Genomic DNA, 18,855 nt, shown 5'->3' on the forward strand with positions numbered 1-18,855 from the left:
GGGCACCACAGGCACCTCCGACACGAGTGACATCGAGCTGGCCATGCCCAACCTGGACACATCCACCTGGACACCTCCCCCGCCCCCACCATGTCAAACACAACCCTGATGCAGCCCTCAATGAATCGAGTTTGACAACCCTGCTGTAAAACGTTGCAAAATAAAGTACTAATCTCCCATATCACTTTATTTGCAAAGAATGCACGACACAGAAATTCTTGGAAAATAAAAAACCATGAGTGGCTGCAGGTCAATGTTTGCTTGGATGTGTGCCCACCTACCCAGATATTGTTTAAGCAAATGTAAGATGGGGGTAGGAGAAAGCTTCCTGGGCAATTGTACAGTGTAGAGAAATCACATTTGAAACTTGGATTTACTCAGAAGTTTGAGACATTTAGTTCACTGAGAATAAGGCAAGTGGAACTATAAAAGGACTCTTGTTATTATTTGAAATGTTCCTTCCACTGGAGAGCATTTTTGCTCCACTAACCCCTTTTCCAACACCTGGGTTTAAGGTCTTGCATGAGAAATGCTAACCTGAGACCTCTGCGACTTCCTTTCATGCAAGATGAAAGCAGAAAACTTTAACAAGAATTTTGTGTGTTTTCCATCATGAAAACAATGTAGAAGTTATAAACTACTCAGTTGTTTTCTTTCTTTCTTTTCCTCAAAAGGAATATGGGTGATATTTTTTGCTGCAGCAGGACCCACGGTGGGACAACTGATTTTCACTTATTCTCAAGTATTGCAGTTGAGCTACAAAATGTTTTTGATGAGGGTTCAGGAAATGAAAATGATGATGGTATGGAAGAACCCTTACGTCTTTTAAGAATAATAATTTGGGTGTATTTATGTACGTATTTCCTGCTTTTACATTACAATCGAAATGGGAAACATTTATAATGTGTTATCATACTTAATGTAATTTAAAGCCTGCTCATAAGTAAACACTGCCATTAGGAAATTTTAGAGAATATAAGAGGCTGATTTTGGCTGGAAGCTATGAATCAGCCTTCACTTGGAAAGACAGCAAAATACAGATAAGAAGATGCCCAGCTCAGAATTGCAAAAGGAAAAAAAAGAGAATGATGAGTTAGTTTGAAGAGAGAAATGACACACTATTAAAATATCTAATAAATATTTGTATATAGGGCAACTGGGAAATGACAGTAAATCAGTAATGGAGCACATTTTGGTACATAGCATAAAATAGCCCCAAGTCTGATGTTTGCTTGGAAGTCCCATTCTCCTTGGTTTATGGAAGCTGCAGTGCAAAACCTGGCTATTGTTTTTTTGTGCCAAGATCGCCCATGTAAACTAAAGAGAAGGCACCAAGTTGCATTTGACTTTATATCATCTTAGTGGGCAAGATGAGCTACACCAGTGGTCGCCAACCAGTGGGCCAGGGACCACTGGTGGTCCACGAAAATTTTGTGATGGTCCGCAGAGAAATGTCACCCCCCAAAGCAATTAATTCAGGCTGTGTGGGAACACAAGGCTGTGCCGCCCACATGGCCCGTGGGAACACAAGGCTTGCGTCACTTGCATTGCGAACAACACGAGGTAGTGAGGGGAGGGGGGAAAGGGCGGAGGGGGGACCTGCCTCCCTCACCCCGCACCTGGCCTGGCCACTGGGCTGCTTTTTTCCGCTTCTTTCTTCTTCTGCTTTTGGCTGCACGCAAGGAAAGCAGCAAAAGTCTTTCTTTCTCTTCCCCCAAACTCTTCCAGAAATGAGTCTTTGGGACCCTGCAAGGCATCCTGCTGCAAGAGGCTGCGCCGGCATGACAAGTCTCACAAAGACTCATTTCTGGCAGAGTTTGGGGGAGAGAAAGAAAAACTTCTGCTGCTTCTCCTGCTTTCCTTGCATGAAGCCAAAAGTCTCTCTCTTTCTCTCTCCCCCTGAGAACGGAGGTGGAGCTGCGATCCCAAATAAAGAATGATCTATTGGTAGGAAAACGGGGTGGGGAATTTTACTGCAGACTTTTTTTGGGATTTTCCCAGGGTCTCTGGTCTGCGGGATTTAAAATTATGCGTTTGGTGGTCTCTGAGGTCCAGAAGGTTGGTGACCCCTGAGCTACACCATCCTCTGGAATAAGCAGGAAGCAATCCAGCCAAGCCTGCGATGCTAAAGAGCATCTAATAAATAAATAAAGCTAAGGAAAAACAACTTGGGAGACAGAAAGAGTGTGTGTGTGTGAAGGGAAGCATGTGAACAAATGTCTCTCATTCCACACTATGTAGGTTCCAAGAGCGGACATGCTACCTAGGGTGGCATTACCAATTGGTCAGACCCAAGGCAGGAATAAACAATCGCCAGATGATCCAAGCACCAATTGTGGCAACAGCAGCTGTTTGCAAGCTCTGGAGGCTGTCCTGGCCAGTAAGGGGAAGGAAGTAAGCCTCTCCGGCTTAAGAACAAAGGGAGTTTTGAAAATTGAAGTAATCCCAGCAGCGGATTTCTCCTCTCTAAACCATATATAGATTTGACCAAAAGACAGACTCAGTTGACCAACTAAGGCAATTTATGAAGGTCAAATCAGATCCAGGGGCATAAAAATTTGCAGTTTAGCACTTGATTTTCATCAGACATTTGCTGTACCATGCTGTCTTGGTGCTATTGGTGCCAAGCCAAGCTCTAGCTACTGTCATTGAACAAAAATATGGCCAAGCCCCCTCACTCAGCAAGGAACTTCCTTTTCTCATTCCAAGTTGACCCTAACTACAATAGGGCAACTGTTCAAACCTAACCTTTGTTCTTGTGCCAAGATGGCCCATGTATTACAAAGGGAAGTATCAAAGTGCAAAGTAGATGAGGTTTGTTATGGTCACACCCACTTCCCCTATTGTGCCCCACTCACACCTTGCAATGAAGTCATTACAACAACTGAGCTTAAACACAGCTAAACAATGGACATTCCAGCTATTCCCTGTTTCCTCTCCAAATCTTATAGGCTAATCAAATTACAATTGCATGGACAAGTTTAGAACAAATAAGGATTTCTCCACCCTAATCATCTGCAGATATGTAACTCAAACCTCCTTTCTAAAATTTGTGTATTTAGTTCTTGGAGGAAGAATTCAATTTCTACCCAAACTTACAGTCAAATTAGTTACATTATTTCTGTATTTCATCCATTTGTATGATGATAATCGTGAAATTAATGGTCTGTGCTGGGGTTTCACCTTCATAAGCCTGTACCACTAGCTATTACAAACATCAGAAATTTCATAAAATGAATAAAACCTCTAATATAAGAGTCATATGCAATTTTAAAGACAAAGGCCACTGTTAAATATGATATCCTATTTTGCCTCTTGATATAAAACCAGACATTTTGGTATAGTGGTTAAAGCATTAGGCTAGAAAATGGGAGACTGTTAAGTTTTAATCTTGTTTTAACCTTAGGAAGGGGGCAATGGCAAAGCACTTTTGAAAAACCTTGCCAAGAAAACTGCAAGGAATGGTCCAGCATTCTCCAAAAATTGGACGTAACTTAATGGAAAGAAAATCAATCAATCAATAAAACTGATCATAGGGAGCCAGGTAAAATCTAAAACAGCTGTTTTCTTATCTTGAAGGTCCAGATAGGACAATTATGTTTACAAATTAGCTAATCCATTATTACATGATATAGAATTTAAAAAAACTGATGGTGCTTACAACACAATGAATAATACATAGAAGTAAACAATCTGGATTCATATAGCGCCCTGAACATTTAAGGTTGTAAGAAACATGAAACACATGCTTTAGTTGTGAAAACCTACAAATGCAGCCCATGCTTTTATAAGCCTTAAAACAGACAAATCAGAAATGCTGTTTGTAGCCAGACTCTCTCTCTCTCTCTTTCTCTCTCTCTCTCTCTCAAAAAAAGGATGTATTGGCCCAAAAGATGAACTCTTGCTTTCCTCATCCTAGCAGTAATTCTACAGTATTTTAAATACACAGGACTGGGGGTGGGAATGCCAACACTTTGGAAGAGACTCAACATTCAGAAGGACCCTTGACAACTTGACTGTTGGTCCTGCACTTAAGCAGGAAAAAACAAATGCGTAGGTATAGAATAGGAGGCACCTAACACAACAGTAGTAACTGTGAGAGGAATCTCGCTATTCTGGCAGGCCCCCGTTTAAGTATGAGTCAGCAGTGTACGACAGCTGTCGAAAGAGACAACACAATTCTAAGCTGCATCAACAGAGGGACAGCATCAAGATTATTGGACCTGATAATCGGGTGGGATTCAAATTTTTTAACAACTGGTTCTGTGGGCGTGGTTAAGTGGGCGTGGCCAGGTGGGCATGGCCATGTGACTGGGTGGGTATGTCCTTTTTTTTTTGCAGCAATCCCTCCCTCATTTTTGGGCCTCAGGGAAGCCTCTTGGGGGGGTGTTTTTGCTCCCAGAAGGCTTCCCTGGGGCCCAGAAAGGCAAAAAATGGAGCACGGGGGGGGTGTGGGGTGCGGCTCCCCCCCCCGTGCATCCCTTTTTGTCTCAGGGAAGGGAAGTCCCCTTTTTGTCTCAGGGCCTCAGGGAAGCCTCCTCGGCAAAGCAGGGGAATCCTGGCATAGCTGATCATCGGAACAGCTGATCGTCGGGAGGGGAAAAAATAAACACCTTACAGAGTGACTCGGTGGGGGAGAACGCAGTCAGCAATGTCACACATGTGTGATAAGGACTGACTGGGCGGGGAGGGGAAGGGAGGGGCGGGGCCAGCCAGGGGCACAATTTGCCGGTTCTCAGAACTGCACAGAATCATAACAACTAGTTCGAACTGGAAGAATCCCACCCCTGCTGATACTAATACTTTACACTGCACTGGTGAGGCCACCCTTGGAATACCGCCTCCCGTTCTGGTCACCGTGATTCAGAAAAGATATTGAAGCCCTAGAAAGAGTGCAGGGAAGAGCAACAAAGATACAGGATTTGGAGGTTATATCCAGTGGTGGGATGCTGCTGGTTTGGTGAGTGCATGCTTTGTGTGCTCACGCACCTAAGGCGCCTGTGCGCAGTGCTGAAAAGGGGGCATTTAGAAGCACAGCTGCTTACCTTCCAAGTCAGCAATGGTAAGTACAACAGCGAGGGGGGAAATCAGCTGTGCGGCGTGATTGAGATGACCTACAAAGCAGGAAATAAAGGACAGGATAGGGCAGGTGGGGTGATCATCAGAGCTATCAGTTCGCCTAAACCGGTCCAAACCGGCAGCATCCCACCACTGGTTATATCATATGATGAACAGCTATGATCACTAGGCTAAGGTCACATGTTTAGCCTAATGAAGAGAAGGCTCAGGCGAGACATGATAGTAGTCTTCCAATACTTGAAAGGCTGTCATAGGGCGTTGATTTATTCTCCATAGCATCTGAGGACAGGACAAGAAGCAAAGGGTAGAAGCTTGTCAAAGGGAAATTCAACCTGGAAATAAGGAGGCATTTCCCGACAGTCAAACAATTCGCCAATAGAACAGCTTGCCTCTCAGAGTTGCGGGCACTCCATGTCTGGAGGTTTTTAAGATTGGACAACCATTTGTCTGGGGTGGTATAAGGACTCCTGCTTTGGATGGGGGGGCTGAACAAGAAGACCTCCAAGGTCCCTTCCAGCCCTATGATTCTATGTTGTTGTTGTTAGTGGTGAAACCGTGTCCAACCCATTGCAACCCCATGGACAACGTTCCTCCAGGCCTTCCTGTCCTCTACCATCTTCTGGAGTCCATTTAGGCTCACGCCAACTGCTTCAGTGACTCCATCCAGCCACCTCATGAGGTGGCTGGATGATTCTATGACTCATCAGCAAATGGACACAGCATTTCCATCTCACAACCTTCCTGAAAAAAAAATCTTAAGGTGGCTCAGGCTAATTATGTGATTATCTAAAGAACTGAATACAGTAACACAATCCATGACAAGGCCTCTTTAAAAACAATTGGTAAATGTCACTTGGTATATGCTACCAGATTTGGGGATGTTGATTTACAGCAATCTTCTCCAACTAGGGACCTCCAAATATATAGCACAAAAATTCCTACCAACCTCAGCATCACAACCACTTTGACTAAAAATGATGGAAATGACCTCTTGGGGATATATTTCATACCTTGTAGAAACCCACATTAGGAATTTTGACTGTATCATTTCTGTTCATGTTGAGTTTATTCCTTCAATTCAGATTCGATTTCAGCATGCTATTTTTGCTTGTTTTATAATTCAAACATTTTTTAAGGGCCACCTTCAACTTCCTTCAGATACTCCTGACATTCTAAGCTTTCTAAAATTGCCTCAATTTATAACCTTCCTTGTCACAATTGTCCACTGAATCACTCCAATCGGTAAGTTAGTAACATGGTTGTAAAGTAAATCTGGCTTCCCCATTGACTTTGCTTGTCAGAAGGTCACAAAATGTCTTCACATGACTCCAGGCCATTACAACCATCATAAATCATAAAAGCACCTGAATTTTGGTTAGGCAACCGTAGGGATGCTGCAACGGTGGCAAGTGTGAAAACGGTCATAAGTCTATTTTTCCAGTGCGGTTGTAATTTCAAACAGTCATTAAACGAAACATTGTAAATCAAGGATTACCTATATGTGCAGAAGTACCATCAGAAATCAGCTTCGCTACTGCAAATGGGCAGCTCTCATGCCGACAATGATATACAGGTAGGCCTCGACCTACAACCACAACCGAGCTCCACATTTATGTTGTTAAGTGAAACATTTGTTAAAGTGAGTTTTGCCCCCATGTTATGACTTTTCTTGCCATGGTTGTTAAGGAAATCACTGAAATTGTGCTTCCAGAACCGAAGAAGCTTCTTGGGATGAGAGAAGCAAAACATCTTCAAAGAAAAGATCTTGGGAATTGGAGGCCCCTGGCCTCGCCCAGCTGCTGACTAACCCAGCTGCAAAGACCTCCGACGATCTCAAGCATTTCCGGCTTTCTAATGCAAAAGACCACATGCAACGGGGAAGGAGCCGAGCTTTAACTCTGAGGGGAAAAAAACAAACCCAAAACAGATCTCGAAGCTGCCACTTAAAAACTTGCGCGTCGGGGCAGCTTTAATTGGGGGGGGGGGGTGTTTTGTCTTCTATTTTTACAACTATTTCGCTCCCTCTTTGCTAAACCAAGCTATTCTAACAAAGAGGCGGTGCAAAACGCGTGTTTTCCAACTTTTAAGATCCACCAATCTCCGGGGATGAACATTGGAGTCACTTTTAAGTTAGGACGGGGTGGCGGGAATAAACAGCGATCTAAACCCACCGAAACTCACCACAACACCCCACCCCCTTCCGAATACATTTAAAGGGCGTCGGATCTGGTTGCACGTGTGGACGGCAGAAAGACGGACACGCGTCCTATATATATATAAACGCTTTGCAACCGTAATTTGTTGCGTCCTTGACAAGCATCCAGGAAGTTCTTCCAAGTGTTACCCAAACGTTATCCCTATTGTACCGATCAAAGCAAGGAGCCGAAGGGGGTTTCTTTTTCTGTGGGTCCACCCCCTAACTAAACCCTTGCATGCGAGCACCACCCCGAAAATTTTAAATAAACAAAAAGATAAGCAGTGTTTTTTTTTACCTTATTCATCCCATTCCCCATGGCTCTAAAACGATCTGAAACTTTATAGCACCAGAGACTGGAAGCAAATCTATTGAATAGGAAGCTGCAAATAATAATAAATAAATACAAAATACTAGGGCGGGGAAACAACGGTATTTACTCGGTAGGATTGAGCAATCGAATAGAGAAGCGATTATATGATTAGCTGTTCTTCACCGCAGGAGCTCTAAAGAAAAAATAATAATAATCTCCCGTCCATCAGAATTAACCGGGGCTTTCCTCTTAAAAGTGTTTTTTTTTTTTTAATATATAAGCGGAATCCGCCCCTGGATTTCTCTGGATGAAAAACCCAGATGATCTAGTTACAAATTTATACTGCCAGGAATTATATCTCGGTCATCCAACCTTTCTGATTTTTACCACTCCCACGTGTGATTAAACTCCGTGAAAATTGCCCCCAAATAACAGCGCGAACGTTTCTGGGATTCGTAGTTCTGTGAACTATTCAATGGCTGGCTTCAAGCGGGAGGGAAAAACTACCCCTCCCGGCATGCCCAGCGACAAGCCTTTGCTCCGCCTTCCTGAGCACGTACACAAAGGGTGAGAGCTCCGCCCACTTTCATTCCTGGAAGGATGAGTAAGCGCCGGCGGCTTCTTTGCTGCAAGCTGTGGAGGTGGCGGGGCGTCTTTGGTTTCTGGGCAAGGGCAGGCCAGCCGTCTAGTTAACGCCGTGCATTTTTCTATATATAGTTTGATTTATCGCTGCTTATGCAAATATATATTTTGTGCGAAAAGGGCCCTAATTAAACGAGCCTTTTCCAGTAAATGGCTATCTGCAGAGCTGTTTTCTGGAAACCTATTTCTAGAAGCGTATTTCCATTTTGATGTTTCAGTTGTAGCAAATGTATCTTATCTTCAAATGGAATTGGGGGGAAAATTGCTATTGTTTTCCTTTTGATGTATTGAAATGTTTTTCGTTTAAATATATATGTATATGTATATAAAAACACATTTCAATACACCAAAAGGATATATATATATGCTACAACTTTAAAAGCACAACTACAATGACATGGGAAAATACCCGAACAAAGCTGAATACCATACGTACCCATGAAAACTAGTATCTAGGCAACGTTTCGATGAAGTCTCATTCATCATCTTCAGGCTTGTGTCTTTGGCTCTGTGCTTCTCAGAGTAAGAGAAGCACAGAGCACACTTACTCTGAGAAGCACAGAGCCAAAGACACAAGCCTGAAGATGATGAATGAGACTTCATTGAAACGTTGCCTAGATACTTCCAATCTTATGCGGGAGAAAACCCGAATAACCAAATATCCACATACAAATACCCGCGAGAACCTCAGAAAACAAATATATACACACACACACACACACACACATATATACACATATATATATATACATATATGCATACACACACACACACATATATAAATATATATACACACACAAACACACACATATAAATTTAATACTTTGGGATCAGGATAAATCTACTGTTTACCCTCCCCTTCAATCACCAAAATCTTGCCTTGCAGGCTGATGGTGAAGGTGCTCTGTGGCGATACCAACACTCTTTGACTTCTCCCACTGCAGTTCTGGTAGTCCTCGTTTAGTGACTACATTCAGGACTGGTAACGGCCCTTGAGCAAAGTGGTCACAAAATGAAACTGCGGCTGTGTTTATGATCTTACTTCAGCTTTCCTTTTATGGGAAGGCCCCCCACCCTCCTAGAAGAATGAAATGTTTTGGGGAATATTAAAAAAAGCAGAATATTATATTTCCCCAAAGAGAGAAATGGAGAAACATGCTCTTAAAGGCAGAAAGCAGACTCAGTCTTTCTTAATAGTCCCAGCAGATATTTTGTGCCCATTGAGAAAGATTTGGGCTGGCCTATTCACAAAACAAGGTCTTTACCTCCAGGGATAGGATTAAAATTTATGTTCTCCACCACCCAAATTCTAAGAATAGGACGTGGCCCTTTAGGATAGGGGTGTCAAACTCAAATTTAATTAAGGGCTGCAAAAGGGCTGTGGTTGACTGAGTGGGTATGGCCAACTGGGTGGTATGGCCTCACTGGGCGTGGCCGACTGGGTGAGTGTGGCCATTTTGATGCCATTCCCCAAACTGCTGCCATGTTTCCTCTTTGCATTGGGTAGACTGGGCCAAAGCAACATGGGCTGGCCCCTTAAATTTTCCAGGATGGCCCCGCAGGCTGGATCAGACCACATCACGGGCCTGATCCAACCCGTGGGCCTTGCATTTGACACCACTGCTTTAGGATACAAAGGGTTAATCCACTACCATTTAGCTAAAGACTGCATTGCAGTCTGCTAGGGGCATTTCAGACATTGCACAACCCCCAGCAGCATTTCAAAATCCTTGCACTCATCAAGCTTACTTATCGGCTGTCCCAGAACCTGCATGTTGTGTGTTGGTTCTGCTCATCAATAAATGGACTTTCTTAAGCAGCCTCCATTTTATTCCCAGCTTGGAACTGGACCTGGATTTTTCTTCCAACGCTTTGTTTTATGAACCTGTGGAAGTTGTAAACATAGGCATGGTTGCAAAGTTATGTTTTCATTATCATTGTAACTGAACAATCACTAAGGCAGTTGCTAAAAGGGGTCTTCCTGTGCTATATGGCCATCTAGGTACCTCTTGCAAACTCTATTAGTTCATATTCCATATCCTTTTAATCTATTATGTATTATACTGCTGCTTTAATTGTAATAACTTTGAGATTCTTTGATGCCGGAAACAGTGTATAAAGTTTGTACCACATTTAAAAAAAAAAATATGACTGTGCTCTTTGCCTACCCTTTTTCCCTGAAAGTAAGACCCAACTGGAAAATAAGCATGATTTATCTAACATGATTTTCAGGATGCTCGTAATATAAGCCTACCCTCAAAATAAGCCCCAGTTAAGATTGTCAGCCAGACAGATGCATTTAGATTCGTATTTTCCCCAAGATAAGACCAAATCAGAAAATAAACCCTAATGCATCTTTTGGAGCAAAAATTAATGTAAGACCCCGTCTTATTTTTGGGAAAACTTTGTGTGTGTGTGTGTGTGTGTGTGTGTGTGTGTGTGTGTGTGTGTGTGAAGTTTTCGTGGGTATTTATATGTATGGTATTCAGCTTTGTTCGGGTATTTTCCCAGGTCATTATAGTTGTGCTTTTAAAGTTGTAGCAACGTTTCGGCAGAATCTCATCTGCCATCATCAGGCTTCTGTATTGACAAACACAATACAGAAGCCTGATGATGGCAGATGAGATTCTGCTGAAATGTTGCTACAACTTTAAAAGCACAACTATAATGACGTGGGAAAATACCCGAACAAAGCTGAATACCATACATACATACATACATACATACATACATACATACATACATACATACATACAACCTTTTTTTTTCCTGGAGCTGCTTCTACTATAAAAAGCTTCATTTCAGTGACTTTCTAATATTCTTTCAGGTTCTGATGCCACAATTAAATAGTGATGAAGTGATTGAGGCCCAAAAGAATGTAATAAACCACAAGCAGATTGCAGACAAAAGTGGGGTAGCCAAAGCTTTAGAAAACTATCATTTTCCTGAAAGGCCATGAGGACTGGATCTTGCCATACTCTGAATCCGGACTTTTTCCTTCTCAGTGCAGCTTTCAAATCTTTTCCCACTTAACGTTTTCACTTGTTTTGCTAATTTAAGTGCTATGAAAGTCTCTATTCTCCTGTAATAGGGAACACCAGTGCTGTCTGAAAAAATAAATCTCCAGGATGCCTGGCTAATTGATGGCACCATTTACAAGATATGATAATGACGTTAGATGTGACGTGATAGCCATGTTCCAGTATTTGAGGGGCTGCCACGCAGAAAAGGAGATCTACTTATTTTCCATAGCACCAGAAGGCAAACAAGAAACAAGGGTTGGAAACTAATCAAAGAGAGAAGCAACCTAGAATTAAGGCAAAACTTCCTAACAGTGAGAACAATTAATTAGTGGAGCAGTCTGTCTTCAGAAATTGTGGGTGCTCCATCAGTGGAGGTTTTTAAGAAAAGACTGGACAGCCAGTCTGAAATGGTATAGGATTTGCTTCAACAGGGAGTTGGAAAGAACTCCAAGGTCCATTCCATCTCTATTATGTAACTAAAGATAAACTATAGGGCAGTGATCCCCAACCTTTTTTATGCCGCGGCCTGATATCCCCAACCTTTTTTATGGCGCGGCCCGGTACCGGCATCAGCTGGGCGCCGCCATCTTGTTTTGATGAAAAAGTGCTTCCGGTGAGCTCACCGGAAGCACTTTTCATCAAAACAAGATGGCGGTGCCAGCGCTCGGTGAGCTTTTCCGGGTAGAAATGGCTTTCTACCCGGAAAAGCTCACGAGCTGGGCGCCGCCATCTTGTTTTGATGAAAAAGTGCTTCCGGTGAGCTTTCTAAAACAAGATGGCGGCGCCCAGCAAACCAGCGGCCCGGTAGGACTTGTTCCACGGACCGGTACCGGTCCGCGGACCGGTGGTTGGGGACCCCTGCTATAGGGGAATTCGAATGGCATTCAAATCTTCTCAAGCAACAAGGGAATAGAGAGGGTAGATGCAATATTTGACCTCTTGTCCAGCTGAGCTGACTATGGAGAAGGAGAACAAACAATTTAACTTGCACTTTGAAATGTGGGAGTTGAAGTTTAACACATCATCAGTAGGTTGAGTTACAACAATGCAAACAACATTAGAAGTTGCTATGTATTAGTGTTACTATTAACTTAAAAAAATATATATTCCGAATATATTCTTGATGTCTATTCAGCAATGCTTTATTAACAACCATGAGGAAATCACCATAACTATAATGATTTGTGGGTTGACAGCTGGCTATACATATACATTTTGAGAGACGATACTACATGAAGCTGGAGAAGGTGTCACATGTGAGATGTTTATGATAAATGATAAAAACTGTAAGAAAAAATGGCAAGCCTCAGGAAGCTTTAATTCACAAAAAAGGCAGCCTATTGCCTACCCCTTCCATTGTGCTTTTGTAATTATGTATCCCAATCTTGGCAATTTTAAGAAGCAGACTTTCCCAAGCTGGTTTGAGAATTCTGGAAGTTGAAGTCCAGGTAACAAAGTTGCCACAATTAAAAAATACTGTTTGATCATATTTTTTCCAAAAGACTTGGAGATTTTGTTACATGATTTTGTAGTTTTACTGTTGTTGTGAGTGCTCAAAATTATGCTGTAAGATCAGCAGTGATAAATAAATTCACATTGGAATATAGAGTCCAAAATGATCCCAGGAAAAATGCAACAGCGAAGCACTTTTGTATAGTTGACAAAAACAAAAAAACAAGACAACCCAGCACGGACATCTCCAGGTGTCAAGCTTGAACTGAGGGAACCTCAGTAATTCCTTATAAAACCATGTAAATATGAGTACAGTTAGTCCTTGAATTATAACTACAATTGAGTCCAAAATTTATGTTGCTAAGCAAGACAGTTGTTCAGTGAGTTTCGTCCTATTTTACAACCTCTCTTGCCACACTTGATCACATCTCTTGCAGTTGTTAACATGGTTCATGGCTTTTAAGTGCATCATTGACTTTGCGTGTCAGATTGCAAAAGGTGATCAGATGACCCCCCCCCCCAGGACACTGTAACTGTCAGTTGCCAAATGTTTGAATTTTGATCACGTGACCATGAGGCAAGTGAAAAACGTTCATAAGTCATTTTTTTCAATGCCATTGTAACACAACCGAAACTGCTCTAATTGATTTTGTGATGCTAAGGGTGAAGAGCCTGAGCCCAAAATATTTTTCTGCCAACTTAAAAGTGACAATTTTTCCCATTCCTTTATTTTAGCTTCTGCCTCAATTGTTCTCAGACGCTTGATTGTTGTTGGAAATGATGAGCCAGAAGCACCACTGTGTGTTTGTGTGTGGGTGAGAGAGAGACAGAGAGACAGAATGAGAATGAAAGAGAGCAAAACTACAGGTCCACAAATGAAGCTTAGCCTTCTACCAATCTAATCACTTCACCAATATTTCTGTAAATAAAGTAAGCAGACACTTCAGGAAATTTCACAATATCTTTTTGTCTTATTATTATTATTTTTGTTGCTATTTCACCTGCAGTGATAGTTCCTTTATTTGTCACTGTCGCACAGAAAATGAAACTTATCTTAATCTCATTGAATATCTGAAATGAACTGAAATGTCAGATTTCATATTTAGGAACGTTTCCACTGCTGAGTAATTTTACTGTTTAATATAAGCTGATGGTATCCAAGCAAATATTACCAAGGGTAGGGCACTATAGAAATGAAGAAAGGTTTCCTGTGTATCTTAAAGCCTTATGGCAGAATTGAAATCTGTTATAGTTTCAGATGAAATCATGTTGTGAACCATTTTCAGGGTTTCACTGGTTTTTCAGCATTGTGAAACAGGTGTGCTCTATCAGCTGTTTAAGTACTATTTTCCCAAAGCAGAGAAAAGGGTCTGGTTTAATGTTTAAATACTGTCCTGAACTATAACAAATACTAAGCAGCTCAGACGGTTTCTATAGGTTTATATTACACATGGGTGTTCTATATGAGTGAGTGCTAACCATCCAATCTGGTTGGCTGCTAATAATTACCATTTAGACAGATTTAGACATCTTTACTTAAGTTGTTCAACCCCTGAAATCTCTAGTCTAGTGATGGTGAACCTTTTTGGAATCAAAAATTCAAGTGAATAGTGCTTAGCTTGACTCTACTGCTCTCTCTCTCTCTCTCCCTCTCTCTCTCTCCCTCCCTCCCCTCCCCTCCCTCCTTCGCTCCCCCCCCACACCTTCCCAAACAAAACTGAAACAATTCTCTATTTCTCCCCACCTTTTATTGGACCACTCTTTGGGGAAGGGTAGTATGGCCCAATGTTCCTCCGGATCTGTCCCATGCAACTTCGTTTAGACATTATTCTCTTTCAGTTGACGGGTTCCTGCGGCCTACACAAGGCTGTTGAGGGGGGTGGGTTACACCAAGGCCTTCTTGAAGTGAGAAGGCTCTTAATGGGCTTGGTAGGCTCCAAACACCTACCTTCCTTCTTGTCAGCTGAAGACCTTGGTCACCTTCATAATGGGTTTCCCCAGTTCTGCTGTAATCCCAGAAGGTCCATTTTGCCTAACAATACAACTCAACCCAACTGACAAGCACTTGTCCAGCTTCTCCAAACTGGCCAGCTAATCAGATTTTTAGTATTTCCTGCATGGTAGCCCTCCACTTCTAGAAAAACCTTTGCTTTTCCATAGTTCCGCTTCCTCATTTTGGCAAAGTAGGCATCCAACAGTTGTTGCAGTAAGCATGGTTATTCTCAGTGTTGTGCTCCTTACTTGGGCAAACATGCACAAGAAGTGCCAGAGAGCATAGAGGTAACTGTTCCAAACACTTTGTCGCAGCTTGCAAGTGTAAACAGTGGCATCAAGTAAGAAGGCCCATCTTTTCATAGGTCTTTCACCCCAAACAGTCCATACAAGCTGGTCCAGCGATTCCAGAGTTGTGTAAGAAAATAGTTTGCAGCAGGCCATTTGAATTTCACAAATTTCAAAGCTACATTTCCAAGAACTGTAGCAAATTCCTTTCTTTTCCCAACGATGTACATTTATGTTCATTTTCTGAGTTGAACTCACTATTAAAAAAAAAAAACATTCGTAGATAATAAAAATGTTTTCACTTTTGCTTTTTTTAAATAATTCTTTAAAAGTGGTAATACCCACTGTCTGTGACATTGCTTTCATTTCCTGATCTCATCAAAAATAAAACTTTTATTTAGACCTTTGAGGAACTACAGCCTATAAGTCTATTTCAGACATCTGACAAAATTTGATACAATAAATGCATTCTATTCAAGAGATGGTGCAAGTTTACATTTCAAAGCTGGGGTCTCTTCAGAATCATTTAAAGACTCTAATGAAAAATCTTTGCAGTTTTCATGATGCAGCTCTGCATCTTTTATAAAATCAAGGACTACAACTAATTGTGGAATGCTATTCTAGAGCTAATCACACATTCCTAATGGGTAGAATGAGAGGAAGTGATGGGGGTAAAATCTAGAGATATTTTCTAGAATTTATTTTGGCTTGTTTTGAATAGGATAAGAATTCTGTCATATGTGGGCAGGATCCATGCCCTGCCTGACCCTTTTGGAAGCATGGAGGAAAAGGTCAGACCTGGCCAAAACCTCTTTGAGAAGGACTTATGCCCCTTTTCTTCTAGACCAGGGGTGTCAAACTCAAGGCCTACGGGCCAGATGTGGCCCATGGAGTGCTTAACTCTGGCCCATGGGGCCGGCCTCAAAATAACAAAGGATCGGCCTGCAGTGCCTCTGGCAGCCAATATGGGGTATGCCCTCCCACTCCCCATTTTGGCTGGCAAACTGCTGCAGGAGGCATCCATCTATCCCACCCCCGTGGAAAGCTAGAATGTTGGCCCTCAAAGAAATCCAGTTGACACCTCTGTTCTAGGCCAATATTGGTAACATTGATGATTTCTTTGTAGTAGTCCATTGGTAGAGAGGTCAGATAGAAAGTGTCAAATAAAAGGAGAAGACTTTGGAGAGGACTCATATAAAAAAAGTAATAAATGGAAATTACAGACTTCAAAAGCTCGCTAAGGAAAACTGTTGAGGTAATTCCCTGTTAGGAGAATGAGTGCATACAGGGAGACGTATTTGAGAGAAGTGTTTGAATAATACACACACAGTACACAGATACACTGTACAGTAAATGTAGGTTTTTACTTCCAGAAAGGTTTAAGCAAAGTCCAAAATAAGCAATCCAAAGTCATTCACAGGTAAAATCAGTCAGTTTTCATCCAGGGATAATCCAAATATCAAATTCCAGTGTCAGAAACAGTTCAGTATCAGACTTACATTAAATCCAGTAATATCAATCACTTAGAAGAAATGGAGGAACAGCAATTCTTTCCAACAGAAGGAAACAGAGATACACTTACACTCTCTTCTGAGACTCAGACTAAACAACCCAGGTTTCTGACTCCATCTTATGGCTGTTTGAGAAACCACACCCAATTGCATGCTCTTGCATTCCCTTAAAGATACAGTACTAAAATGTTTATCCTGGTTTATATATTTCTAACCCAAATAGCTGTTAGGTGACTGATATTCCTAACAAAAGCTAAAGTGATTGGTGCATACTTTCCTGTCTTGGGTGGGAGAGGTAACAAACCAGGTGAAGCCACCCATTCAGAGCCAAGGCAAACAAGGACCAGACAAAACCCCAGGCTACCACTGTGTCCAAACCAGAGAAAAGAGATGAAATCTAAAATGGAGGTTCTTAAGCCAACTTCATTTCCGGCCAGTTCACTTACAGAACATGTAAGCCTGCAGTGCAGAAAAGCCCAGATATGGAAAATTAAGGGCAAAAGAAAGCACATAGTATATGCTCTTTAATCCAATTCATTCTAGCGAGAACAACAGAAGCATATACCCAAGTTTGCTATTGAAATTAAACTGCAGCTTGCAGTACAGCAATGTAAAATTCAGTACAATTTTATTTGAATAAAACAGGAAAATAAGAGAATTATGTTTTAAAGTATTAATGGCTAGAATGGACCCTTAATATTTAAAATATATGTATATATATTAAAATGTACACTGATATGGAACATACAAATTACTGTACAGTCATACATATTTATAACAGATTCTGTAAAATTGGGATCTGCAAACATTTTACCAGAAATGACATTGCTTTATGCAAATGTAATAGTAATCATTTTTTATTTACATATAGGGAACATGAGATGGCATTTATATCTGGAACAGAGCAGCTCTTGCATTTACGTAGAAATTTATCAGCCATTGTTATAGAGGCATGTTGCCTTCCATAGCAATCGTTTTTTAAAAAATACAGAGTTAAATTCTGAGCAAGCAACAGTATCTATAAAGATTTCTAGATCAAATTCTGAATGTAAGATTAAAATGTTTCCTTTTATTTAATTTAAAAGTCAAAAGTGCATGCTAAGATGTAAACCTTACTGTTCAGTTCCAATAATTGATAAAAACTATATGATCAAATACCACACGATTGCCTGTGAAATTACATTAGGTAACTCAGTTTCAATATGAATGTGAGTCGTGCTCATTTGTTCACCCATACCTGGCATCTTCAAAATCTTTAATACAGCACGTGTTTCTTTTTCTGCTATTTATAGTGGAAAAAAATCAGTAAATATTTTTACTTAGAACCTTCAATTCTCAGTATTATTTATTTTCCCACAGCATCCTAAATGCAATGCAAGTTCCATTAAGAGGTAACAGATCTAAGCAGCAGTCACAAAAGGCATATTTTGTATTATCGTGCAAAATTTCCCCCCAATTTCTTGAAACACATTTTTAATATTTTAGTGCAAAATACTGATAAAACACCTAAACACATTTTAAAAATCTACAATTAAAGGAAACAACTAAAGGTTGTTTCAGTTAACACTCAAAAGTTTAGATGACTCCACTGCTGATTAAGCAGGATAGAAAAATAATGTGACTGGAGAAGAAAGGATGAATGTGTTCAGTCTTCCTCAGTTTAATGCCCTACAAGTGTGCTGTACATAACCCTTTGGATTCACAGTTAGCTTCATGTTGGGAGTTATAGTTTAGTTTAACTACACATCGTATCTCCAGGACAACTGAGGGAAGTGATGAAGCACCTATACAGATGTAGTCTTTGCAACCAAGCCAGAGATTATAAGCGCACGCTCCTTTTCCCTTTCTCAAGATATAACTACATAAATCGGTAGTTGGGCTGAAGACGTCTCTCAGTTGGATGCTTGAATTGCCGTTTGAATCAAGAGGTCATCTAACCAATAGCCTCTGAAAACTAGGAGCAGTAATAGTTCTTTGGCTTATGTTCTCCTCCCTTCAGCTAAGTCAGATCAACACAGAAAGTTTTTATCTCTTTTCATTCGTACACTACCCAGAGTCTCTCTATGAGAAGGTTTTAAAAATTTTAAAAATAGTTTTAAAAATTGATAAAATAATAAATCTCAGTGTTGTTCAAAGTTGCTTCATAATTTGAAAATGGAATGAGATTCAAGATAGTCAAACTTTGGAACATCTCCAAAAACAGGGTGTTCTGCTTATTAATGTCTGGATGGCATAAAGCAAACAGAGTAATTCCACAAAGCATCCATACAAAGTCTTTTTTATTGGTTCATCAGGCATCCTATCAACTCACATTTATGACGAGGTTCTTCTTAATGTCCAATCCTTTGCATATCTGAGTTG

General features: G+C 41.0%; 1 protein-coding gene across 1 annotated transcript in view; it reads right to left on the reverse strand.

Annotated features, from left to right (window-relative positions):
• Window positions 1–7,986, reverse strand: part of DUSP22 (dual specificity phosphatase 22) — a 45,904-nt gene extending 37,918 nt beyond the window's left edge. Inside the window, exon 1 of the mRNA XM_026676688.2 lies at window positions 7,572–7,986. Coding sequence (XP_026532473.1) covers window positions 7,572–7,592 — 21 coding nt within the window. The 5' untranslated portion in view covers window positions 7,593–7,986. The remainder of the gene's footprint in view (window positions 1–7,571) is intronic.
• Between the last annotated feature and the right edge of the window lie 10,869 nt (window positions 7,987–18,855).

The sequence above is a fragment of the Notechis scutatus genome, chromosome 3, assembly GCF_049901735.1.
Source record: "Notechis scutatus isolate UNSWTSFEM ecotype Mainland chromosome 3, rNotScu1.2, whole genome shotgun sequence".
Classification (NCBI taxonomy): domain Eukaryota; kingdom Metazoa; phylum Chordata; class Lepidosauria; order Squamata; family Elapidae; genus Notechis; species Notechis scutatus.